Raw genomic sequence first — 27,949 nt, forward strand, 5'->3', positions numbered from 1 at the left:
TTTGGGGAGATAGAAGAAACAACATAGCACAAAAGGGCCATGTGTACGCAAGAATGTGTTATGTGCAGGATTTAGAATAATGCATGAAGACCCCAGGACAAAATAAAGCAGATAAGTGGCTGTGCCAGGCAATGTAACAAGTGTTGTTCAGGACTTTGGAGGTAAAAGAGCATCTATTTTCCCATGCTTTCCTTTTAAGAGAAAAATTAATGCTAATAGAATCATAAACGTTGCGTTTGGTGTATGTTGAAATTTTGCATCAATTTTTCAATTTGCCTCTATAATTATGTTCTTGAGTCCGATGACATTCTGGTTTTCATTTCCAGATTCATATTTCACCAACATTCTCTTTGCACTACATACCTTGCTATAAAATGCACGTTTCTTGGTTTTCAAGGAAAAAAAAATTATATTACATAGTATTGCTAAAATCCACAATGTCTCCCAGATGGGAAAGACGGAACATTCATCTCATCTTTTCCTACTGGATCTGGCTGGGTTTTGGAAAGGACTTCATTGTTTTCATGTGGCAGAGCGCATTGGCAAATTGTTCCTTAAAGTACGCAGTGGCGTGTTCATCTAATATTATGAGATATGGGCAGCATTTATGAAAGATAATAAATCTTACAACTCTCTTCAGAAACTTAAAATACAGCTGGAAATGTTTTGCTTCCAACAAACATGCAATCTTCATAAAATTGGAAAAGAAATGTTTTGAATAAATAATGTTTTGGTTTATTTCTCTGTAGTGCGAGAACTATTTTTTTAGTCAAAATTATGCCATAAAACTCCTCCTTCCTCTACACTAACACCCTTGCCTCTGTATTTATATTTTGCTGGTGCATTTAAAATTTTTTTTTAAGTATGCCAGATTGCTCTGCCTTGTTTTTAAAGATAGAAAACTGGATTTGCTCCCAGGGACTCTTTCCTAACTAGGCCAGTTTAAAAACTAAACAAGGATTGAGTCAGTTAATTAATTTAAATGAGATTACAAATCAAAAACATATTACGCAATCTTGATTTAATTACTACATTTTATTTACTTAATTGAAAACACACTGTAGAAAGTTAGCAATCTGGACAATGACCAGTACGCTGTCTTCTTTTCATTCTATAGGCTAAAGGCTTTGAAAGCAAGAAGTGTAGATGATCCTGGTCATGACCTTTGGTTCACTCAATCCTTGGATCAGTAGAGAGTCATTGAACTTAATCTTAGGCCAGAAAGGTCAGATACGATTATCCCTGCTTTCATTTGTGGGGGTTTTGGTGCTAGTTAATGAAGCAGTGCAAACCTTTGGTCAGAGATGTTGGGAGGTTTAACACTTTTTATGCAGAAGTATTTGTATCCGCACTGGTCAGTAGGTTTGATCTGCTCTCCTACAGGTATGTGATATTTTTCTCTTAAATTTTACTGGCCAATGTTTTTCAGTTAATTCCTTGTGGACAAATTGTGGTTTTGATCCCAAATAAATCCTTATTTTAATCCTTGAGATATGGTGGTATGAACCTAATCTCCCTATTAAGCAGGAAAAAAAATGAAGCACTTTTTAAAAGAAAATTCAATAATTGAGCTAGATGGAATGCGTGAGGATAAGAAATAGAGGATACATTACATATCTATTCTCTAGTTCTGTGTTTTTCTTTCATTAATTAAGTTACTTATCTGTAAGGAACCTCAACATAGCAATATCCTCTAAAATAATGTTTTGCAATATTGAACATATATTTTAAAATCAATGTTAACCAACAGTAAGGGAAATCTAAAGTTTTGAGTTTTCTGGTGGGAAATACTATAGATGAAAAGGCATAATTAAAAATATGTAGGAAGCCACGTCTTAAGAATATCATTTTAGTTCTGCCAAAAGTATTTAGAGAGATTTCTCTTCCTGCTCAGAACTGTATTTAAAGAAAGGGGGTACAGATCCAGCAAGGACTCCATTAACAAAGTGACAGAGTTAATGCTTTCCGTGGATGGCTGGTTAGCCAAGTATTGCAATGAAGTGGATGCTGTATAATGTAATTGAGAAGAGACGAAGAGACAGAAATAGAAGGCAGGGGCGGAGGGAGAGAGGGAAAGAGGTAGAGAGAGAGAAACAGAGGGATAGAAAGAGACGGAGAGAGAGACAGAGACAAGAGAGAGAGGGAATGAGCAAGCGAGAGAACAAGTATTTTCCTGCACATTTACGTGCTCATAAGAGACAAGGAAAGTACTTAGTCTTCTTCCCATGTTTTCTTTGTGTTAGTCTAATAAATATTTAATAGAGAAAAGAGCAAATACTGTAAAACTATAGTTTTATGTCACTCCAATAGATGAAGCAGTCCTCCATTATAACCAAAGCTGTACAGTGTTTTAACTGTGCCGAAGAAAAATATGGCAAATTATGTAGTCAGAATTGTGATTACATGAAGCTAACTCACTATAAATCCCAGAGAAATCAGTCACTGTAGAAAGTAGACTGCCAAGAGTGAGGCACAACAGTGGGAGGTAGAAGAGGGAGAGTGAAGTTTGCCCAAGGAGAATAGTTCTCTCTTCCTCCCGTATAAAAAGATGGATATGTTTGCCTTTCTTTTAGGTGTCTCTGTTATAAAATGCATGCATTTGTATCCCTTCCCTCAAGTTTTTATTTCTTGCATCTTGACTTTTCTCTTTCTAAAGTGATTCTTATTGGCATGCTATATATTTAATTTGTAAAAATACACTACTTTAGTATGTCGATAGGGTTTTGGAGAGAAAGACGGGTGACTAATCTAAGCCTTTAAAAAAATCTCATATTCTTTAGTTGACAATGGGCTATTTCTTTACCTGCTTAAAGCAAAGGAATATGACAAAGGAACCCTTTATCACATGATGACTAATTTTAGTTCTAGCAAAAGGCTATCTGTAGGTTAACAGGTTGCAGTGTGGGTTTCATTTACTCTTTGATATCCCTCGATATAAAAGCTATATTGTTATAGAATCATAGAATTTTAAAGGCAGATGGGAACTGATAAGTTAGCTTGTTCAGTCTCTTCTTTGTACTAAAATGACTGTAGATTAAAATTATGCTTCTAAGTTTTAGTTTTCCTGTTCATACTCACATTGTAGTGTCGGAGAATAAGAAGAATTCCTGGAATAAATTTGACCTTGGAGGAGAAAGATAGCTTACATAAAAAGTTCATTAAAAGCTTCTCGTCCTCCTGCTTTCACACTCGGGGTCTGCTTCCTGGACCTCCACAAACATTTCTTCCCTTTGTAGGAGAAAGCCGAAAATCAGTTTCTGACTCATACTAGTTCCTTATATCTACCCCCTCCCATTTCCAAATGTTCCTTCAGAAAGTAAGGGAGGATAACTGAGACCATTGGGCCACGAGACCTAGCCCTGTTAATTGTGCATCGATTCCCATTCTTTGTCATCAAAAGTTTGTCTGTTTGACTTCTAATGTATGTTTCTGCACAGAAGGTGCCCAGTCTTTCTTCTTTGTGCACTTTTGTGGTTTATGGAACAGTCATTTTCTATTCATTTGACTTACTCAACTAAAACTCACTATACCAAAGATTAGGCCTATAGGGCTAACTAGGGAAGCATCCCTGCCTTCAAAGAGTTCAGAATCTAAAAGAGATGATTTTAACATGGAGGACTTAAGGGAGAAAAAAGAGAGACATGACATGCAAAGACTCAGGAGCATCAAATGTAGGTGACAGTGGAGAACCGAAAGGCTAAGGTATGGCCTAAGTTTTGGGGCCAGATCAGGGTGCCTCGAATGGCACACTAAAAAAATTGAAGTTTTTTCTATGGGTATTTGGAATACATGTATGAGTTTTAGCAGAGAAGTAGCTTAATCAGTTTTGGGTTTTAAAATGATTACCTTAGTAGCAGAGTGGGATATATGTTGGACAGTTGTAGGATCTGTTCATTTTCAAGACCCTGTTCCTAAGGTCACCACCTCCCTCTGATATCCTTTATAACATGTCCTTGCCCATCCATTCAAGGAAGAACCAGTTGTTCCCCTTGATATATACTCATTTATAGTATCTATCACACTGTATTTTTTTTTAATTTTATACATTTCTATCTCTTTGAACAGCCTTTGAGCTTGTATAAGGCATAGAATTTATATTCTTCTTTAAACAATACTTTAAAGTTGTTACTGTAAATTAAATGGAAATTTAATATGCATTTATGGAGAACCTATTATGTTCCAAATAGCAGCAACTGAAATATAGAAGTTCCATAAATCTTACTGATTTGCATTTAGTTGACGCCTGCATTAATGACCTCCAAAAAATCTTTCATGTTTGATGATCTGCCCACATCAAATAATTGAGTTCGACTTGAAACTAATAATAAAATAAAATTTAAAGTAATAATAATAATAATAATTGAGTTCATCTCCCTTCCCCCCAGAAAGTTATTACTCAGTAAAAACACTTAATAGGTCATTATTTATTTATTATCTTATATATTTGACAAACATTTTATTGGACTTCTACCAGACTATCAGTAAAACATTAGAATTTCTTTTGTTCAGTGGAGAGAGTTCAAACTAAATTTGATTTAGAGTTGGCCTCTCTTAAAAGCATCAATTGATGTATTGACTTCAATGATAATAATTATTTCCAATATAGGAAAGGATAGCTAAAGATGTTTTAAATTTGTGAAAAGGGTTTTGAATGTGTTGCTAAATGGTAAGAAGTTAGGGGAAGGTAAGGTTCCCAGAAACATTTAATCTATTGAAAGATCATTTGACTTTGCATAATTTTAAGACTTCCTTATAACCACTCAAGAGGCAGTGTGTCTGAATGGGTGTCCCATATAGAGAATATACATTTCAATAGTTGCCATTTAACTTTGAACAAGTCATTTAGATTACTTAGTATCTTAGGGCCTTCCATAAAATGGGCTCATTAGGGAAATCTGCTCCCTCCTAAGGTAAAGTTTAGATATTAGAAGAGCCATAAAAGATTGGCTGCTTTGTAATAATAGACGAAAAGATTGAAGAAAAGTTGGTAAAGGGTATGAACCTTTGGGTATGAACCGTGTTGGGGTATGAACCTTTAAAATAAGTTTTTAGAGAATTTGTAACCTCTGGGAAGAGGAATTGATTTAGTTAAAAAGTAGTAATTTAGAAATGGCTTCATTAACTTATTTTTTTTTCCTAGAAGTATAATATGCTTGATTCACACCTAAAACTGAGGAATGGGGAATATGAGATTTTCACAAGTATGTAGTAGAAAATATATTTCAGTTCTACATTACGTTCAGTCAAGTCAGTAAGAAACAAACAAAGAAATGAAGAAAATAGAGATTGCGATCAAGGAAGACAAGATGAAATGTAGAGGGAATGATAGTGGACTAGTTTAGGTCTGCTGCCTTCAAGACCCATTCCCCTCTCTGATTTTTCCACTGTATCAAAACCTTGTTTCTAGACTGTAGACCCTGTATGCCGGGTGACTCACAACTCCCATTCTTACCAGCCTTGTTCCTCAGAGATTTTGGTCTTCTGGAAGGTAAATTTCATCAAATGGCTGACATCTGCTGCCTTTTGAATATGATAGCTCCTGAGATCTTCGCAGCAGCAGTAGTGACTTCTTTCTTTTGGGGCAAATGAGACTAAAGAATTCACATGGGAGTTCTCAGGAGGGCACATACTCATCTCTATTCAGTTGATTCACCACAGACAATTTTAGGTGCTTGTTCTAGGGATGGACAGAATTTAGTCATGTCCTCTCTCTCCCTTTCTTTCTGATGGTTAGTTCATTAAAAATAGTCATCGTTTTTTGAACCTGACCTCTATATTTAATATTATCTTTCATTTATTGATTGTATAGGATGTGTCTAACCAGTGCTTGATGCTTTTATGTAATAAAATCTTTTCAGTGATTCTACGACGTAGGTAGTATTACAGCTTTAAAAACCAAAATCCCAAGTCTCTAAAAGTTAAGTAATTTTGTACAAGATTGTACTTCTAGAGGGGAACAGAACTAAGATTCACTATAACATATTAAGTACACACATGCACAAACACACACACGACTTTAGCTAATGATGGAAGTGGTTAAATAAAACCTTTGGGTATAAAGTAATTTGACCTAGGTGGTGAATTGGAAGGATTTTAGATGTGGTCAGAATAATTCCTTCTCTGAAGTTAACCACAATAACAGTTCATTTTTTGGTTTCTCTGCCAACTGCGACTCCCTAGTTACTTCCTTTTCCAGAAGTTGGAATTAAGTGACCGATATAAGGTGACATAGGAGTTAAGAGGAGTTTATAGTGTTAGAATTTACAGTCTGAAAAGTAAATTTTTTCTAGCTCTCTCCCTGAGGAGGCCCTCCCTCTTCTATGTTTTTGGGAGCCAGTATGTATTTCACGAGAGGGCACAGAATTTGGAGTATGAAGGGAAAATCTGCCATTGTGTGCCAGTAAATGCCAGATCATTTTAGAAAGTGGAATTCTCATTAAAAGCAAGTATGTGACTCAAATTTAAGGTCTACTTCAGATTTCCCTCAAATGCTTGTGGTTTTTTAAAGTAATTTTTTTTTTTTCCCCTCAATTGAAGGAGTTGGTCTGCAATTATTGGAAATGGGGGAAAAGGGTAATTTGCATCAGAAAAGAGTAGGGTTTCCCAACTGAGCTGTTGTGGTCACAGGGGGTGCCACTGTTTTAACTGAGTACTTTTCTTAGGAATGGAAGAGACCTTCATTCTTTATTCTACTAGACTAAATTTCAGCAACCAGATGTTGAGAAAGAATTCTGTGGTGCCATTTTGAAGCTGATTTAACTAAACATGCTAAGGCTCATGTAGAGTCTACAACTTCTGTCCCCTGATGACAACCTTAACCTGCCTCATGGTGTGTCATCATGAAGATGACATTAGCCATCTTGAGGGATATACATCTAGACCTCCATAAATGTGGAGTAGTGTTAGAGGAGGGGAAAAAACATGGGGAGGCTGTGGTCAGTGCATGTGTTAATATAAATAGGAACTCCTCAAAACATTAGTCACTTGAGAAATTAAACTGCAATGTAGTATCAATACTGAGAGCCATTTGTCAGAGGCACTCTGAAAGGCAGAAATAGCTGAGGCTGTAGCAGAATAATATAATTTATTATTTTTATATAACCATCATGCTCCACGCCTGGAAAGTGGCCAATATTGTACCATCTTTTACAGGAATGTAGATAGAGAAAGATTGATCACTGAATCTTGTCTCAATTCCAGAACAAGTAATAGAATTTGTGGGAGGTGAGAGACAAGCTATATAGAGAGTACCCAAATCTTTGACTATCTGCAGGAGACCCTAGCCAGAATTCAACTGCAGGAGTAGTTGTTACCAGTTTTTTTTAACTTCTACTTCGGGAAGTCAAAAATTTATTGAAGAATAATATGGGATCACTAAATATATTTGCTAAGATTTCATAAATACTGTTCTAGGGCAAAAAGAAGAAGACAATTAAGGAAATAGGATGAAGGGGTAAAATTCTTAGCTCAGCATTAAATTTAGTTAGCAGGCATGAGGCAAAGGTCATAAATAAATAACCGAGTTTTATACAGAAAGAAATTAACAGGATGTCCTTGCATTGAATGGTAGAGCAGCAATCGCAGTATGTTAATCACCTTCATTGGAAGAGCAGAATTACCCTGGTAAAACAACAACAACAAAAAACAGCATAATTTTTTTTGCTGAAAAAAAATCTGGATCACTCCCTTGGTTTAGGTACAATAGCAAGTTTTCAGGGAAGATCCTTGTCTGTGCCCACCTATCAAGTTTTTTTGAAATTCACTATCAAGTTTGAAATTGCCTTTTCTAGACAAGCAAAGAATGCTGCTGAATCTAAGCCATCCATTTCTCTGGCATTTACTGAAAGCCTAGTGTATTCACAGCCATGAATGGCAGGCACACTGAGGAAGATACAAAAGAACTAGACAGAATCTTTGCCTTTGCTTACCATACCATTTAGTTGAGGATACAAAACTTAAATACTAGAACCAATCAAAGCAGATTTTAAAGTAACCTGCAAGTAAGTGTATAATAATATGTGGCAGATGACAGATAAAATGAAGAGGAGACATGGAAGAAGGAGTGAGCTTACAACAGTGTTGAATTAGTTAGGAAAGGCATGTCGCCTAACAGTAGTGTAGCATTCATGTTTATTTCTGTGGCATCAAGGAGGAATAATGCAGGGTAGGAAATTCAGATATAGAACATTGATCTCTTCCTCCTTATCTGTAGAGTCTCTCTGTCTATCACAGATGGAAATTAAATTGATCCAACAATTTGCTCTCCACAAAGCCATGATGGTTTCTATCTAGTAATTTATGCTTTTCTTGGTGTTTGCAAATCGATTGCTATTATGGAATGCAGACAAATCTGGGCCTGCATCCAGTAGGTTGGGGGATTATTGGAGTGGATATGTGTGTATGCACATGAAATCCTGGAAAAACGGACTCTCATTTTGGTGTATCTTGGTCATTGAATAAAAACTTTCAGGTTTTTAAAGCATGTTTAAATATACTCAAATTGCATCTTAGGGGATTTATCTGCTTTATTTCATATTGCTACTTACAGGTCCAACTTTCAAACCGCCTTTGTCGCTGAACCTTTTGTTTCAAAAAGCCTTGCTCTACCCCAAGAATATTATAGATTTATAATTTTTTTTTTCAATTTTGACGTAGGAATACTTGCAGACATTGACCTAGTTTGATAAATAAAATGTCACTGCATAAACGCTTGGGAAAGTATACTTTATTTAAACACTCAACTTCATTGTTCTATCTTAAAAAACATTTTTAAAGTCCTTCTGAGGATTGTGAAATTCTTTCAAAACAAATTAAGAAGAAAACATTTTCTGTGATTTCTCTACAGATTCTGGACAATCAGGAAGTCCAAGCCACAATGATCCTGCCAAGAATCCTCCAGGTAAATATGTGTTCCAGGACGTTTGCAATCTGACATTGTTGGAGAACAAAGGTACCACTGTATAGATAAACACCCCATAATTGGTCAGCTGCCGATTTCGTTCTGGCAGGCAGGTATGGTCAGGACAAGATGTGATTCTGTGTGAGTCCTTCTCAGTGGCAAATACTTCTATATTGGCATCATCACTATTTACCTAATCACCAATGTTTTAATTTTTGTTGGGTTTTTTTTTTTTTTTTGAAAATGAATATATATGTATTTTAGTTGTATTCCTTTCAGGTGCTAAAAGTCATTGTTTGAAAAGCCAAAAAACCTTTTAATCTTTCTTTTAAAATGCACAAGAAAAAATAATAAGTAAAAATTTCCATATTCTTATTATAAGGTGTTATGGTGTTTTCAGTGAAGGATTTTTGCAAACAAGTTTTTATTCCGTAAGGTTTTTATTGAATTCCCAGAATCAGGAAATAATGAAAGTAGGACTTTTCCTTTACTATAATGCATGCCAAATACCCTCTTTATTTTCAGAAGTTGTTCCAGATCTGAAAATAGGCTTTTATAACTTGGCTGTCCTCACGGTTTTATTGCTCTTAAATCTGAACATATATAGTAATTTTGATATTGATTTAGGAAGTGTCTTTTCATATGAGATAAAACTAGTACAAAGAAGAATTTCTATTATTTTATAAAAATCATACTTATATCTGTGCCTTTGGTAAAATAGTACTCTTAAGATAAACTAACAAAAACAAAACAAAGCAAACAAAAAAGTCCAAACTAACCATACATGCCCTCTACCTCTCCAGATAATTTCATCTGTATTTTCATTGAAAATAACCTCCCCCCCCAAAAAAAAAAATTATAAAAAGTAATAATAGAAGTTTTCTCAGGTACACTTGGTTTTATGGCCTTAATGGTTTAATCTTCCTTGTCATCGTGCTTTGCTAACATGAGGTTGAAATATCCGAAGAACTCTAAAACTACAAGAAAATAAGTCAGACTAGTCTTGTTTTAAAATTATGTTAGAAAGATACGGCACATAATTATTCAAGTAAAAATGCAAAGTCAAAACTGAATATTTTTTCATTCTGAGTCTCAAATGTATTTTGCTCTTTATTTTTACCTTAGAAAAATTACCTTTTCTAACTACATATTAACTTATTCTGTATTATACAAAATCATGTTTGACAAAAGTAGTATATACTTCAAAGGTAAAATGTCCTAATTAAACATAGATTTTAAAATGTATACTAAGTTGATTTTTCTTTACTTTCATCAAAATCATTTAACATTATTACAAATAGATTACAAAAGATTAACAAAATTGAACAGTTTTAAATATAAAATTCAGTTAATTTATTTTACTTTTGTGTGGTTAAGAAATTAGAATCAAAAAGAAAAACTATTTAGAATATAATAAATTTTGTCAGAAATTTTCTGAAGTTGAGAAAATTTCATTAGCTTGTGATATCTTTAACTTTACTAAATTTTTTTTTAGTTGGCTAATATTTTCCCTATGTAGCATGATAGCCAAAAGTAAATTGTATCCAAACATTTTTTTTTATAAACCCTCACACTCACAAAGAATGGGAGGAAAAAAAACAACCTTTAATAGAAAAAGTTGCTAAATTATTTTAAGTCAGACTAAATAAAGGGTATGTTCTTTGTATTTGAATGACAGCTTGATTTGAAATTAATAAAGATGTTGTTTGAAATGCATTTCTGAACATGTACAGAAAGAATTAAGATCCTTAAAAATGTTCTCTACTTGAACTTAATGAACAATCTTTGAATAGTTATAGTCAAAATTTGATTTTTCAATATTTGTCAAGAAGCTTGGCTAAATTTTGCTCTGGCAACATTCGGTGTTGTATTGCTTATTCTACCTGTTTGCATATAATATGGCAAACAGAAACAGTTAAGGTAGAACACCTGATATTTTTTCCTTATAAATTTTTCTTGGAAATCAAACCTTTTTTTTGAGAACTGTGTCCTAAAACTCAGATGTTGTAAATAAATGCATATAAGATTAGTTGAATATTGTATATATATATATATATAAATCATACATGGATTGTAATTTTTTCAGAGGTAGAATATCATTAAACATGTAATACTAAAATTAAATGCAATATAATTAGAATTTTCTTTGATGATTTCAGAAACATTTTAACATGCTCTGTATATTAATATATCATGGCCTTAACCATAGAGATTATTAAGGAATTCTATTTGATAAAATTAAGAATTCATTCTATAACATTGTGAAATATATCAAGCTACTAGGACCATAGAATAGTTTCTAATTTGAAATGTGAAAAAATCAGAACTTACTAATTTTTTTGATTTACAATCTGTTGGGATAAGTAATACTTATTAAAAGCTCTTTTCATAAGTTTAGCCATGTTTGGTATTTTAGAGCATAATTTAGCTTTAGGAGGCCCTTTTCATCTCTATATTTTAGCTTTGGCTAAAATGTGAAATCTCCAAAGTTGAGTATCAGTATCTGGAGAAAGCATAGTCTTTTTGTAGGAAAATTCAATCTTCTACCATAAGCAATGAATTAATCAAATCACTTGGCTGCTTTAACTATTATAACAAAGAGGAGCTAAACTTTTGAAAAAGATCACCTTGATTGCCAATACTTTATTATCACTGGTAGTTTTCCATTGGGAGATGCGCAACCCATGGCAATTGCTACCATCTACGCCTGTTTATTTCTTAACAGCTTGGGAAGAAATAGCAAAAATTCAAGCTCTTTTAGGGATAAAGGCTCTTTGAAATCTGTTGCCTACTGTTGACATGAAGGTAGAATCCCATCCAAATCCTCCTATAAATGCAGATGCATGTGTTTCCCCACAGACTGGGTACCCACTCTGGCTTGGCTTTTCTCCAGTATCAGATTTGACTGTCTGACATGGAGACCACTTCCTTGCTGATTCCTCTGAACTTGTGGAGGGTGACCTTAAAGTTCTCCAAACTGTAGTATGGACATCTACAGATAGTTTTTTAGTTTTTAACTTGAGTTTCTTGATTGGAGTTAGTACTTAGTGAGCAAATCAAACACAGGCAAACAGAAACAGCACATTCTGGAGAGGTGGGATATCTGATATTTGTTATTTTAAAAAGCATTTAAGTATGGCATATCTTTATACTATGTCATGGCATATCTTTATACTATTTATGACTTAATATTTTGTTTTTATTCTTTGTTATATGGTGGGAATAGGCTCCATAACAATTTCAGGGCTAAGGTACTCTAAAGATTTGATGGCACCCGAGGATATCACATTGTTGTTTTGGTCAAGAAGCATGGAGCCACTTCACTTTTTGTGATGCACATTTCCCTTGTTTATGGCTCAGAAGTTCTATGTTTATGTTCAGTTACATCTTTTTGAACATCAGATTAATCCCTTCTAAGCAAGAGAACTGCATCCTCTCTCAACTATAGCAAACGACTGTTCTGGACCAAACGAGGGTAAACCATTAATTTAGGGACTTATATTATATTCAGATTTGATTTTATTTCTAATAATTAAAAATTGCACTGCCACTTCTATGAAATGTGTGATTGGTATATAATCTTTTAAAATTATCTTTGACTTGTTATATTATTTTGTGTCTCTACATTTCTTGGGCTGTGCCCTTTTAGATTTCCCAATCTGTTATTTGTCTAGTACTAGAATGGTTAATATCCAAGGAAAACAAGGCAATCTAGAAGTCCTATGTTTATGTTCAGTTACATAAAAAAAAAAATTAAAATTAAAATTAAATTCCTCCCCCCAAAAAATAGAAGTCAAATTTTGCCTCTAATTCAGTTTGACACTGATACTTCATTTTGAAGTTTAGGAAGGCTGTACTTTTGTGGGACACTCTCACTTGGCTAGAAATATAACAGACACGTTGAATCCTAGGGTAGTATTTGTAAATTCTATCGTGTAAACTTTCTAAGTATTCTAAGTATCATTAACCCTAGCTTTCTTACTTGGAATGACATGGATTTATTCTACTTTTCTTTTTTGCAAGTTTTATAGAGTGCTTGTGCTATTTTCTGTGTTGACTTTTGCATGTAGTCTGACAAGGAAACCTCTGGGAACCATGAGGATAATATATTGGGTGTATATCAAATAAGCTGCCTTATATCCTCTCTGGAACAAAGATGGAACCAAAGAAATAACTGAATAAATTAAGCAAGGAGTATCTATTAGCTATAGCGATAGATCTGTCTTGGATTTAAGAAATTCTTTAAGTTTTAAAAATTTTGAGATTGTTCTTTCCCCAACCTTATTTTATAGATACTGAGACTGAAGCCAACAAAGGGTTGTCATGAAACTAATGAAAACCAACCAATTATCAAGAAAATAAGTTCAGCATCTGTAGTTTTGGTTGTCATCTGTTGAGATCACTAGGGCCCATATTTACTTAATATTTCACTTTGTTATTTTCCCTAAAACTTAGAATTTGGGACAAACTTGATAATACTCTCTACTAGTGATAGAAATAATAAAATGCTTTTCTTTACTATTTGCATATAAAGGCAGGTAAATTTATATTGGCCTTGAAGGACCTTATAGAATATGTTTTATCTTAGAACATGGTGTTCAGAGTTAAAAAAAAGAAAATTTAATTTATTTTTAATCGCAGCCCATTTACTCCTTGTTTAATAAGTTTATACCCTTTGCATATCCTCATTTATTGTATCTACCAGAATCAATATGTTTTTCATGGGGGAAAATGCACTATTTCATGATACTTAGAAATAATTTTAAATTTTAGCACTAAACAATCTGCAACAGCCTATAAACAGTCTTTCTATTCATAAAAGTATAAATAGAAAGACACTAAAAGGATTGGTTAACTGTGGTAAGACCTGACGTTGTAGGTAAAGCTTTTAAGTAATTTGAGAATGAGGTCGGTGTGAGTCAGTGCTAAAATCAAAGGATATTTTTTCCTAACAGATTTTTTTTTTCAGAAATATTCTTTTTTATCCTCTAACTTTTTTGAAGACATCATATTCTGTAAAGTTCTTAAATACACAGATTTAAGGTAGAATTCAGAGTAAAGCAGGAGAAGATGAGGAAAGTGTTTTCTTCACAAATTACTCTTAAGAAAACAAAGACACATAGCCCTCGGCTTATTTTTGCGGGCTACCTTATGGATACTTGTGTACAACCCACTCCTCAAAAGTTAATCCACATAGCAATTGGCACCGTGTCCCGCCTCTACAATGATTCTAGCCTGATTATTTATAATATTTAATTTGGGGGAAAAAAGACAATTTAGTAATATCCTATAAGGTTATAAAAAAAGGAGATTTTTTCCATATCTTCCCAATCACCCACTCTATTAGGCAACAAATAATATAACTGAATGCCCACTATTCGCTGAGTTCAGGATTAAATATTACATTCTAGGAGATAGAGTGTGGGTCAACTAATGTTGAGTCAGCTTAAAATAAGGAGTAGAGACAGCCATTTGTTCTTGGGGAGTTGGGAATATACATCATTCCACACTAAGAACAATAAACAGTCCAGAAAGAACTGTTCTATAGAACACTAACTTTAGAATTAAATTTCCCCCCTGAATCAATGCTTATGTTTTACAGTGATCATAAGGACCATGAGGTGCATGAGCAGATTAGCCAACTTCTTTGGAATTCAGCAGTCAATTATATCCATGGTAATTGTAAGCATCAGATGGTAGAACATACCTGACAAGTAGCAGGGCTTGGTAAAAGTGAGGGCTTTTTATCCTACTTTCTGTTTTAGTTGGGTTGATCAAAACTTCTTGAAGGAAGTATCATTCGATGTTGAACCAAAGAGAAGCGTGTTGGATTTTTACCCTGCACTCCTAAAGACTAACAATGGCAGAGACAAAGTTACAAATCAAGATACGAAGCGTAAGCATAGAATGTTAGAGATTATATAAAAGAGGCAAAAAGCATTTTCAGGTCTCATGGTGAAATAGAATTGTAATTTTTTTATAAAGTCAATTTTGTTCTAAGCGTTTTGACATCTAAGGAAATATAAAATGAAATTTCGTTACATAGTTTTTAATAGTGATAAGAGAAATAATACAAATGTTTCATTAGAGATTGCTTTTCCTCTGGCAAGACTTTATCTCTTAGTCCTTGTGTTAACATTGTATAAATATTTTTCCCACTTGCCTTTCCATGGTGTTACTACTTTTTTGAAGCCACCAACTCTTCTGTCTCCACTGAAAATTTTTTGTCTCTTACTTTTCCTGGCCCTCTCCGTATATCTCCTTTGTTCTGCTTACTTCATCCTAGCAATTTATTTCCTACTTTAAAAAAATGCATCTTTGCCCCTCATTCAGACAACGTTCTTTAATCAAGTGTCCCACCTCTCTCTTCTTTATCATGACATGACATAAAATACTCTAAAATCCCTTCTTGACTTCTCCTGCAACTGGGCTTCTGTCCTCACTGAAGTGATTCTTATTAAATTCATGATTTTTTATCATAGGAGTCCAGTGACTCCTTTTCATTCTGTTTCTGCTTCCATATTCTTGAGTGTTAATTTGATTCAGTTGACCATGCTTTACTTAAAACTTTTCCCTTACTGTAAAGAACTTTTTTTTAAAATTTTATTGTGGTAAGAACACTGAAGATGAGATCTACCCTCTTAAAAAATGTAAAAGTGTATAATAATACATTATTGTTAACTATAGTCACAGTGTTGTTCAGCAGATCTCTAGAGCTTATTCATCTTGCTTAACTGAGACTTTATGCCTGTTGATTAGTAACTCTCCATTTCCTCCTTGCCCCCAACCCCTGGCAACCACCATTCTACTTTTTGATTCTATGATATTGACAATTTTAGGTACATAATAAAAGTGAAATCATCCATCATTTGTCTTTCTATGATTGGCTTCTTTCACTTAGCATAATGTCCTCAAGGTTCATCCATGTCGTTGCAAGGTATTACAGTATTTTCTTTTTTTTTTTCACTGTATGCATATACCCCCTTTTTTTCATCCATTCACCTGTCAATGGATATTTAGGTAGTTTCCACACTTTGGCTGTTATCAATAGTGCTGCTGTGAAGATAGGAGTGTAGATATCTCTTCAAGATCCTGATTTCAATTCTTTTTGATAACTACCTAGACGTGGGATTGCTGAATCACATGGTAGTTCTTTTTTCAATTTTTTGAGGCTCTTTCATACTATTTTCCATAGTGGCTGCACCATTTTGCATTCCCACCAACGGTGTACAAGAATTCCAACTTCTCCACATTTTCCAAATACTTGTTGTCTTTTGTGTTTTGATAATAGCCATCCTGACAGGTGTGAGGTGATATCTCATTGTGATTTTGATTTGCATTTCCTGATAACTAGTGACATTGAGCCTTTTAAGGTATACTTGTTGGCCATTCATATATCTTCTTTGGAGAAAAGTCTATTTAAGTCCTCAGCCCATTTTTAAATCAGGTTATTAGTTATTTGTTGTTATTATTTTTTGCTATTAAGTTGTAGGAGTTTCATATATATTTTGGAGATTAACCCCTTATCAGATATACGGTTTGTAACCATTTTCTCTCATTCTATAGGTTGCCTATTGATTGTTTACCATGCAGAAGCTTTTTAGTTTGATATAGTCCCACTTGTTTATTTTTGCGTTTGTTGCCTGTGCTTTTCTGGTAATCCAGGAACCTTTGTGTTTTCTTTCACTTGCTTGTGGTGATTTCTTCCCTGAGTTAACCAGATTTTTGTCTTTCATTCTCTCTGTGTTCTCTGTTCCCCCACCCACCTCTTTCCCATGACTTTTAGGTGCAATCACTTTTTGTTATTCCTAGATGTGTACCTTTGGAACAGATCTCTCTTCTAGTGTTCCAGGCCCATGTGCTTAACAACTTTTTGGACACGTTTTTCTATGTGACCCATGGGTAACCCATTAACATTTCCAAAATTCAAGTCATTTTCTTTTCCAATAGATTTGAATTTTTCTTTGTGTAAGACACGTTGGGGCTACTAGAATCTACCCAGACAATCTTGGTTAGAGTAGCTCATGAGTTCTTTTCGAAGAACTGTCTTTCTCATCAGCCACATATCCATTCATCTTGTCCTTTTAAAGGACTCTCCGATCCCATTACCATTATTTGGGCTCTAGACATTATTTCTTATGCCTGAAATTGTGCAAAAACCTTAAAATTGCCTCTATTTTTCCTCATTCTTTCTTTCTCTGATGCTATAAATGAATACACTTCATAAAACACAAACCTGACTTTCTTAAAAGCTCTTGATGGCTTGCTCCTTATGTACTCATATTCTGTGTCATGGTTTGAAATGCTCTTCAGATACTAACTAATTATACCAAGTTCCCTTCCTTTTCCTTTTTTTCCAAGTGCTATGCTCTTTTCTTTGCCACGACCACCATATCCACCTGCAAAATTTGTTTATCCTTTCCGTTCAAACTATTCCATGTATCCTATCAGATTCCCCCAGGCAGGGTTGGACATCTTTGTCTCTATTATGATTGCTGTTTTATATTGTAAACTTTTGTTTACAAATCTCACCCACAAGTAGAAAGTTAAATTTTTTTAAATGACAAATTTACTGCTTTAATCCACTTTTTTTCTTTTTTTTTTTGCTTGACGGCTTTCAGACACATTATTTAACTCAAGAAAACAGGATGTTGGTATTTATACATTGTGAGTCCAACTTCTCCACTTTACTTATGAAAATAGGGCAAAAAGGTTAAGTGATTTGCCCAAGGTCTCAATTAGTTATTGGCAAAATAGTCATTTTTTCCCCCATGGGTCAAAACTTGAAGTCAGTGGTATTCCCACTACATTATTATTACTTCTCTCCTTGTCTCTTCTCCCTTTCCCCTAATAAATAATACCATTTAGTGTGGTACATTGCCTTGTGATAAAGTGAGAAAAGTAAGTATTTAAGAGTATGCACTGCTGTGAAAGAGAAAGAAATGAGAAATCTTTCTGTTGAGATGTTTTAGTAAGACTGAGTCTGGGGCTCCTGGCACTCATAGTGCGTGCCACACTTGAGTCCCTGGGAGCGAGCAGTTGTGACAGCTGTAGCTGCTGGGACAAAGGGTAGCAGGCAGAGAGTGAAGAGATAATGGAGGTGAATCTTGAGTGACTCTTGCATTAGTGGGAATGAACTTGGGGAGAGATGTTACCTGAGAGATTCTGGGGCTGTGGGATCAGGGCACTGATGAAGGAGGGGGCTTCCTCTGCAGCGTGATGTTATGGTTGCTAGAGCTCAATAGCCCCCATCTTGTCCTCTGCTCCAACTTTTCTCCAGGTTCATGTGTCTTGCATTTATATAGGTCAGGGACCCATTCAGTACACAATCATAAGTGTAATTTAAACACAGTAAATATTCTCACAAAACTGTGAGAGAAAAAAACTAGTTCTTGGGCTATAGTTCATTATTCAAGCTTTTGTTTTTCCTAACTTGATAACCATATTGCAGAATCTTGTGTATCTGAAATGATGTCATAAGGTAACATAGAGTCCAAGTGAATTTTTAGTATATTGATGTAGGCACTTAATTTATACTGCACCTAGTTCCAGAAAACTGTCAGGAGGCCTTGCATTTAAATAGGTTGCAATTTGTCACATTTTAGAAGATACCGCTATAATATATTTTTCTTTCTTTGTCTAATATCCACGTCTCTCAAAGGGAAGGTTAGAGATCCCATGTGAAAAGAGGTCTCAGTGATAACTATCCCTAGGTTACATTGTGATTAGATCCACTGCTCTGCGCAGTTTTTGTCATTGCTCTTTCACTCAAGTATCTCGGGTTCTTTTTACAATGACTTCCTGCATCTGATGTTTCTTCTCAATTTAAATTCTTTTCCCTCTCTATATTTACAAGGATTGCTTTTGGAGCATATGGCTACAATTTAATAATGCAAAGCATTTTCCTCCTCACAGCTGGAAAGCTGGGGTTGTTCTGTATCATAGATAAGAGTGGACTTCCTCCAGGCTGGTTAAAATCACTGATCACTGAAAAACCTAAGCTTCCTGGATATATTGTCCTATACAAAGAAAGCCAGTGGACCCCTACTTGTATATTAGAGCATCATAATTGGAAAGAGGGGACAAATCTATAGTAATATTTTGCAAGTGGAATAAAATACTAAAAAGTCTATTACCTAGATTTAGCTACTTGAGTTTAAATCTACTTCTATCTCATATGATTTAAAGTTATCAGGCAAATCTCCTACTCAAACCTCATTTTGTCTTTCTTTTTCTGTAACTATAAAAGAGTATCAAAATATCAAGTAATTTAAATCAAAGACCTTTGTGTGGTAATTCGACTCTTATTGGCTTTTGTATAATAATGTCATTGATGGAAGAAGAATTTAAGAAAAATGAGATTTTGGTTTTAAAAGTTGTTACAAATCCTTTTGGGTATTTTGACTTGTATGCTGCTCTTCAGGGACCTTGCACTCTTTCATTTTATTTTATATAATAAAAATAGGGTCAGACTCCTGTTTTCACTGAAATATTTCTAATTCTTGATCCAATTAGAGATATCTCCCCTGCCCCACTCTCACTCCGTACCTTGAGCATATCCATGTCCCCATGGCATTCAGGAAGAAGAAAACAAGAAAACCACTTGACTTTCAGATTAGAGTTTATCATTATTAAAATCACCACATGTACTTTTTAATGTCATGGAAAAAAGTGACATGATGTATTTATTTTTCATGTATTGTCTGGTTCTGTTTATATGGAATGTCTGAAACAGGCAAAACCATAAAGACAGGAAGTGATTAGTGGTTGCCAGGGGCTGGGCGGTGGGGGAAATGGGTACCTGACTGCTAATAGGTATGAGATTTCTTTTAAAGGTGATAAAAATGTTCTGGAGTTAGATACTGATGATGGTCCTACAACTTTCTGAATATACTAAAAAATGTCTGAACTGTACACTTTAAAAGAGTATTTAAATTATATCTCAGTAAAGCTGTGTCCTTCTTAATATAGCCTTTCATGATGTGGTCCCTGGTTTTTGTTTTTGTTTTTGTTTTTGTTTTTGTTTTTGTTTTCTTTCCTAGTGCCACCTGGAGAAAAGGGTATAGGACTACAGTCTAGGATAGAGATTTGGAGGTTCTTAGCCTGGGGATCAGAGATCTCTGGGGGTATAGGAGGAGGCTCCAGGTAGCCACTAATACAAGGAAGTCACATGGAAAGTGGTGTGAGTGTACGTGTGCATTTCTCTGGGCTACCTTGGATCTTGGCGGGGTCCTTTACTCTGGTGATGTGCACAGGCCACCAGCAGGTACAAATGACAAATGACACGATGTATTATAAGATGCTATCTCCATTGTTTATGTTGTGTCTTTTTTTTTTTAATACACTAGAATTTGGGTTTCAAAATTTGATGTTTTGGATTGCAGTCATTTTCTGAGTTTAGCTACTTTCTAAGCAGAACAATAGTTTCTAAAAAGGTAAGTAAGGATCATAAAATTATCATCTTCATCAGAACATAATAAAGCACTCTGCCATTGTATACTTAATATGTTCTAGTTGTTATCCAGAAATAAACCACATGAATTACCTTACCTTACACAGTGTTGACAAGTGAAGAAGGGAGTATCTATGAGTTTTTGAAAGAACATATAGATAAAGGAGCAGAGGGATGAGGAAAGGCCACTGCTGGGGTTACTTTTAGATGAGGAGGGCAAAATATTTTTAAAAAGATGATAGTTGGCACTGAATCTTAATGCGTTGTTATTTTTAAAAATATTTACATTCTGTCCCTTTTACTAGAGCATCTAGAATTTTAAATAATTTTCCTAATCTCTGTAGCTGGTATTTTTGCCTCAGGTTATCATCCTTGTGAAAATTTTATTATAGGTCCATACTGATCTCCATTATGTGCAAATCTGCTTATTTTGTTCCCCTCCTTATATGTTTCAAAGGTTCCCTAGACTCTAGGCTAAATCTAATCCTTAACATGGCATCTAATACGGGTCTTCATGATGTGGTTCCTGCTTTCTCTTCCACTGCCCACCTGGACCTTGCATTCAGCCTTAGCCTTAGCCATGTGCCTCTCCTTTGTCCATGTTGTTTCTATGCCTAGAATGCCTGTGCTCCATTGACATATCGTCAGAGCGACTTCTCTAGACCCTCTCTGCAGTACAATTTTACAGTTATAGCACTTACTACATTTTTGTCACTATTTTCTTATCTGTTTCCCTTAATGGATTTTGAACTATTTCAGGTGAGGATTGTTCTCTTATTTATAAACCTAACATCTAAGGCAATGCCTGGCCAGAGATAGTGTCCAAAATTTTATGAAATGGAGGCTTAGACCAGTAACAGGCTAAATAAATTGTAAGCTGTACTGCAGTAGTGAGGCCATCCCTATGCCCAGAACCTGACCTAAGCCAGGAAAACCAGGTGTTTCATAGAGACAGTTACAGTGGGCCTCTTTTGCCATGTAGGCACATCACACCCCATTGATGACTATTTGGGGATGTTCTAAGCTCAAAAATTTGTTTTAGCATAGTCTAATGATGAATTTTGTAGGGACATACCAGACTGAGAATTGTGGTGCTCTAATGTAATTACTGATTCAAAATACTTGTCTCAGATGGATTGAGTTTCTCTTCTAATCTGATGAATTACAGAGTAGGCCTTTTTGCTATTTTTATGCCTTTGTTTAGTGAGTGTACTATAATGTTGCTAGTTTACATGATAATGAATGAGGGAACAGGTCAGAGAGCTTGATATAAGTGGGGAAAAAATACATGACTGATAGTAGTTAATATCTTCAAAAATTTCCTGATTACACAGAATGTTTTCCATTCACTTGTGATTCTTTTTATTATAGAATATTGTCACTTTCTAAAAATTTGGAGACCATTGCTTATAGATCACTCGCTTAAGGATGTAATTTTTTTTTCTACTATCGAGGCATAATTTACATAAATACATTACATATCTGTCTATTGTATTTATATATATGAAAGGGAAGGAAAAGGAAGGAGATATATATGTGTGTGTATATGTGTGTGTGTGTGTGTGTGCGTGTGTGTGTGTGCATGTGTGTGTGTGTACACAATGAGTTTTGACACATGTATATACCCATGGAACTATCACCATAATTAAGATGATAAGCATTTCCATCTTATTTAAAAGTTTCCTTTGACTGCTTTGGAATCCATCCCTTTCTCTACCCCCATCATCAGATGACCCCTGATCTACTTTCTGTCACTATATATTACATTTCTAGAATCTTATATAAATGGTATCATACAGCTTGTATCCTTTTTTTTGACTTCTTTAATGCAACATAATGACTTTGGGATTTATCCTTGTAGTTGCATGTATCAATAGTTTATTCTTTTTTGATTTTGGAATAGTAACCCATTATATGGATATACCACACATGGTGTGAGGTAAAGGTTGATGTCCTATTTTATTAAATATGGATATCTAGTTAATCCAGCAACATTTGTTTAAAAGACTTTTTCTCTTCATTGAGTTGTCTGCCCACTCTTATCAAATATCAATAGCCATGTAGTCATGTGTCTATTTCTGGTCCGTCTCATTGATCTTTTGCCAACACCAAAATGTCTTCTTGATTTCTGTAACATTATAATAAATTTTTAAATAAGTTTTAAAAAAGCATTTTTAGGTCCTTTGTATTTTTATACAAATAGGAACATCTTATCAAATTCTATCACCAAAAAAAAAAAAAAAAAAAAAGCCTTCAAAAATTTTAATTGAGAGTAGTGAGATTTAAAATTAGGTCTATTTAGGTATATAAAATAATTATCATTAGCTATTTAATATAAAGTCCATATTTCTGACTTCTGAGTCAGATTCTCCCAGCCCTTCACTAAAATTTCCATGAGAATATATAAAGCCTTAAAACCTTTTTCTAAGTGTACTGAAACTGAGACTGAAGGATAACCACTTGGTAGAATCTTGGAAACTTATCACTTAACTATATGATCAGTGTAGTTAGATTGAATTTTAAAAGTGGAGATTTTCTTGTCTTTTATCCCTGAAAAATAGCAGTGTTGGTTCCCTGAGAAGTTGTAGATGTGCATTTGATTCATCCCTGCTATCATCCCCGAGAGTCAGAGATTTTTCCTTATCAATTTAAAAGGCTATAAAGCCAGAGAACAACAGGATTAGGAAATGGAGGAGAGAGAGGGAGTGAGGAGGAGAAGTATGGGAAGACATCTCACAATCTGATTCCATTTTCCTTCAAAAATTTTCCACTCTGGGCTAGAGCCTAACTCTTAGCACCATAGACATGGCCTTTTGTAAACTTGGTCTCATCTGTCCCTCTAGAGCTTCGCATTACAGAAAGTATCGGTTTTCAGGTGCTACTTGGTAGGGTCTTATGTATCTAGGTGGTGAGGTGACAAGACCCCATTTCTTTATTTTAGAGACTCAGTAGATGAAGGACCAGCCGTCATTGGGAAATGGTTAGGAGCTGTACTTATCAACTTTAACACTATTACTAGTAATACAACTATACTTGCATTAGCAATAAGCATTTATTGAACCCTAAGCACTTTGTATGCACGTTCTTATTTAATCTTTCACCTCAAGTCTATGAGTTCAGCATTATTATTCCCATTTTACAAATGGGAATTGGAAGGGTTAGAGAGTTAAAGTATTTATTTAAAGTCATTAATTAAAAAGGAACAAACTTAGAAATTGAATTGAGGTAGTTTAAAGTGCTTAGCACAGAGCCTGTCATATAATAAACACTTCAGTAAATGGTACCTGCTATTATTATTATTATTATTATTATTATTATTTACTTATATTACAATTAGGTAATTTACTCAAAGTTTGTACAGCTGGTAAATGATAAAGTAGGAATTCAGATCCAATTACGTCAATTCTATAGCCCTCAGCCTTAACCTATATCGATAGACTTTATTCACAGTATCCAAGGGAAAGCCACACACTTTTCTGAGGCTAAAGCTCTAAATCTAGATCGTCTATCCTTTAAGTAAAGAGAAAACCACAACAGAAAATATTTTCAGAAGAAACATATCTTTGAAAGTGAAGAACTAGAAGAAAATTTCAGAAAACAATTTGCTCAAAAGGAAGGACTTACATGAAAAGTGAATAGATGTAAGAATAGTTTCATGAACAGAGTGTACCATATGAGATAAGGAAAAATAGCAAGAAAACTAAAGTTGCTTCCATACAATTAAATTCTGCATTAGAAGAATAAGAAATAGAACTGATATTGTGGAAATAATCAGTGATATAAAGGATAAACATTTAGGAACAGGAAAATCCTCAGATATATAGCTATAAATATAAGTGTAGATATAAACTAATAATGAGAACAGTAGTCGATTAAGCACAGAGTTATGCCTAAGCATTATAAATAAGATTATGGATATAAATTACAATGTAAGGAGTAGTTCTTGAATATATATAAACAAGGATCTTGTAACAATTATATGGGTCCCAAATTCCAGATCACAATTTTTAAAAATTGTGGCAAAATACACTTACAATTTATCATCTTAATCATTTTTAAGTATACATTTTAATAGCTTTAAGTTTATTCACAGTTATGCAACCAATCTCCAAAACTTTTTCATCTTGCAAAACTGAAACTTTGTACCCATTAAATAACAACTCCCCATTCCCCACACCTCCCAACCCTGGTAAGTACTATTCTGGTTTGTTTGTATGAGTTGGACTACTTTGGATACCTTATCTAAATGAAGTCATGCAACATTTGTCTTTTTATGGTTGGTCTAGTTGCAGATTAGATTTTTAAGAACAGAAAAGTGGAGGAGGTTGGAGGAGGTTGGATAACTAGGAATGACAAACCCATTTTCTCCTTTTAGGAAAATTTGTTGTCAGGTTTTGCTAAAGACTCTTTACTGTTTACTTTTATCTCTATATTTGCTTAGCTTTATTATTAGGGAATCCTGATTCTTGGTGTCAAGTACATTTTCAGCTCAATTGATATGGTCAGTGTTTTTTTTTTTATCATATTGATAGATTTTCTGATAGCGAACTGCATTCATTCATGGAATAAACCCTATTGGTAATAATGCATTGTTCCTTTGATATCATTGCTGTATTCAATTGGAATATATGAATTGGATATATTCAGTTTTATTTAGGAGTCTTAAAATTGCATTTGTATATGTGCTTGGGCTTTAGTTGGTTGTTTGCTTGCCTTGTTTTAATGTGGGAGGTTGCAAGTTTAGTTAAGTTTTGCTGGGCTAATAAAGGCTCAAAGGAGAGCCTTCTTCATAAGGAAATGCCATGTTTTTTAAGGCCCAGGAGCATGTAAATAGTATTGGAACTTAAAGGCTAGGCAAGGAATAGATAAAATCCAGCTGTGCAGCCATCTGTACCTGGTGCCATTTTAAAAGGTGGTTTTTAAATCACTTTCTTATTCTGTTCTAAGGTTTTCAAATTTTAAAATGAATATGTATCACCCGTGGATCTCTTAAGCTGCAGATTCTGATTCTCAGGGTCTGGGGTGGAGCCTGAGTTTCTGCATATCTAACGAGCTTCCAGGTTATGCCAATTCTATTGGTTCTGGAACCACAGTTTGAATAGGAACATGCTAGCTCAGTGGTTCCTAAACTTTGCTGCACATTTGAATCATCTGGGGAACTTTTAGAACATCCTTATGTCCTGGTCACATCTATACCAATTAAAACAGAATAGCTGCGGGTGGAAGCCAAGCATAAGTTGTTTTTCAACAACTCCAGGTGGTTCCAACGATCAGCAAAATGTGGGAACCACTTCACTAGGGTAATTGGTCTATTCAGTTTCTACTTTGCTCAATTTTGATTGCTTTTATTTTAGGAAGTAATTACCCATTTAAGTTTTTAAAATCATGGTCAGTAAGTTGCATGTGTTATTCCCTTATAATTATTTGGTTTATGTTTTTTTTTTGTTTTGCTTATCTTTTCAAAGAATCATCTTTCCTTTTATTTGTTTTAAATATTTCTCTTTTTTATTTCACTAATTTTATCTTTCTCTTTAATCCTCTTTTTAACTTTTCTTGGGTTATTTTTCTGTTTGTCTTGTCAGAAATAATTTTTTCTTTTTTTCAGTCATTTTCTTTAAAATGCTTTCTATATGGTTTATAATTTTTCTTTTGATTTTTCTATTTGATTCATGGCTTATTTTTTTTAATTTTCAAATAGTTTAGGAAATTCAGTCACTTTTTATTTTTTATGTTTTGGTTTTATTTTCCAAAGATGAGATAATATGACCTGAAAAAGTCTCTACTTTAAAGAACTTGTTTACTCTTTGGTAAAGTACATGATTAATTTTTATAAAATTTCCATGGACATAACAACAAAGCACAAGGTGTATTTGAATGATATAAATTTAGTCTTAATCTAATAGTCATGTTCGGTTCTAAAGATGCATTCAAAATTCTCACTATGTATAATTATTTTTCAAGTTTCCTTATTTTAATAGTTTTTGTTTTATTCATTTCTCCGCAATATTATTTGGTGCATGTGTGTAGCATTGGTGATTTCTTTTCTTCATTAATTATGCCTTTTATCCATTCATAATGTTCTTTATCCTGTTTATTGTAAGATGGCCGTTTATCTTACCTGCCATCTTAACCTTTGCTAATTGACACTGTTTTCTTTTTGTTTGAATTTGCCTTTTCTTTTCACCTACCATTTTATTTTCAACCTTTTGTTCTTGTTATCTTTTTGTGTAGTGTTCCTTGAAAATAGCTGAGTTTTATCTGCTTGACTTAATCTAATGCTCTCTTTATGGGATAATTCAGTCAACTTATATTTTTTGTAATCACTGATATACTTGATTTTATTTTTTCTATTTTATTTTCTATTGATTATTTTTACATCTTATGTTTTTATTTTTGCTGTCTTAAGTTCCTACTCATTGTGTTTTGTTTTCTCTTTGTTAATTTGGAAGTTCTACCTTCCATTTCCCACTCTTGAAATGTCTCTATTATTATTTGAAAGCAATATACAGTTTTCCTATTAACTTATATGTACTATGATTATCATCTGTAATTTAGAGAAGAGAAATGTGAGGGGTAGAAAGTTGCCTAACTTACCTTAGGTTTGCATAGTAAATGGCAGATCTGATTTTTTAGAATAGTTTAACATAATTTAACATATTATTTAATTAAATGTTAAGTATTACTGTACTGTAAAAATAGACATAGTCCACTTAGTAAACCATAAAATATTGTGCTAATTAAAAATTTGAAAGAATTAATGATATTCATGGAAAATACATAATACAGTTGTCCCAAGACCAGAAAAGAAAACAGGAAGGAGTAGGGTAACTTTCAGGAGAGACTCAAAGTTATCTAAGAATCTTTTCTGAAACATATTCTGGGAAGACGATTTTACTAGTAAGTTTTCCAAACTTTAAAGAACTTTTCATATTCTTTTCATAAAAAAAAGATTATTATCCAACTCATTTTATGAAATATGCACATAACCCTGATATGAAAACTTGACAAATAATATACACAAATTCCCACAAAGGTTATTCCAACTACATATGGAGAAGTTGGAAGAAACTGTTAGTAAACCAATTCAACTGTAAATTAAGAGTTATTTTTCATGGACAAGCATGATAATATAATCTAAGAATTCATTAATATGTAACAAATAAATACTGTAAGAAAAAAAGGGTAAGATCTACTAATGCCAAAAAAGCATTTTAAAATATTTAATAATTATTTTGATCAGAAAACATGTTTAAAACTCTGAGAAAAGTAGGAATGAGTGAATATATCAAATGACGAAAAAAAATCAATCATCAATTAATAATCAACACTATCATTAACTGTGACCCTCTAGAAGTAATCTCATCAATATTATAAATAAAAAAATTCTGCTAGCACGATTTCTATTTTACATATTTTAGAATGTTATGTTCAGAGAAGTATTGAATATGTATCTGAAAAAACCCAACTTTATTATAATTAAATAAATGAAAATTATAGAATTAATGATATTTTTTCTCTATCAACTTGCCACAATTAAAAACAAATCCCTACTGATATGTGTAATATATAATTCTGGCAGTAGGGTGGTGACATGGATA

General features: G+C 33.8%; 1 protein-coding gene across 8 annotated transcripts in view; it reads left to right on the forward strand.

The window, feature by feature from the left end:
• Positions 1-27,949, forward strand: part of NFIB (nuclear factor I B) — a 219,381-nt gene that overhangs the window by 116,425 nt on the left and 75,007 nt on the right. For all 8 annotated transcript variants that reach the window (XM_039876522.1, XM_039876675.1, XM_039876744.1 and 5 more), the window contains exon 3: positions 8,846-8,899. In XM_039876522.1, coding sequence (XP_039732456.1) covers positions 8,846-8,899 — 54 coding nt within the window. The remainder of the gene's footprint in view (positions 1-8,845; positions 8,900-27,949) is intronic.

This window comes from Pteropus medius, unplaced genomic scaffold (assembly GCF_902729225.1).
Source record: "Pteropus medius unplaced genomic scaffold, Ma_sr-lr_union100, whole genome shotgun sequence".
NCBI classification, from domain to species: domain Eukaryota; kingdom Metazoa; phylum Chordata; class Mammalia; order Chiroptera; family Pteropodidae; genus Pteropus; species Pteropus medius.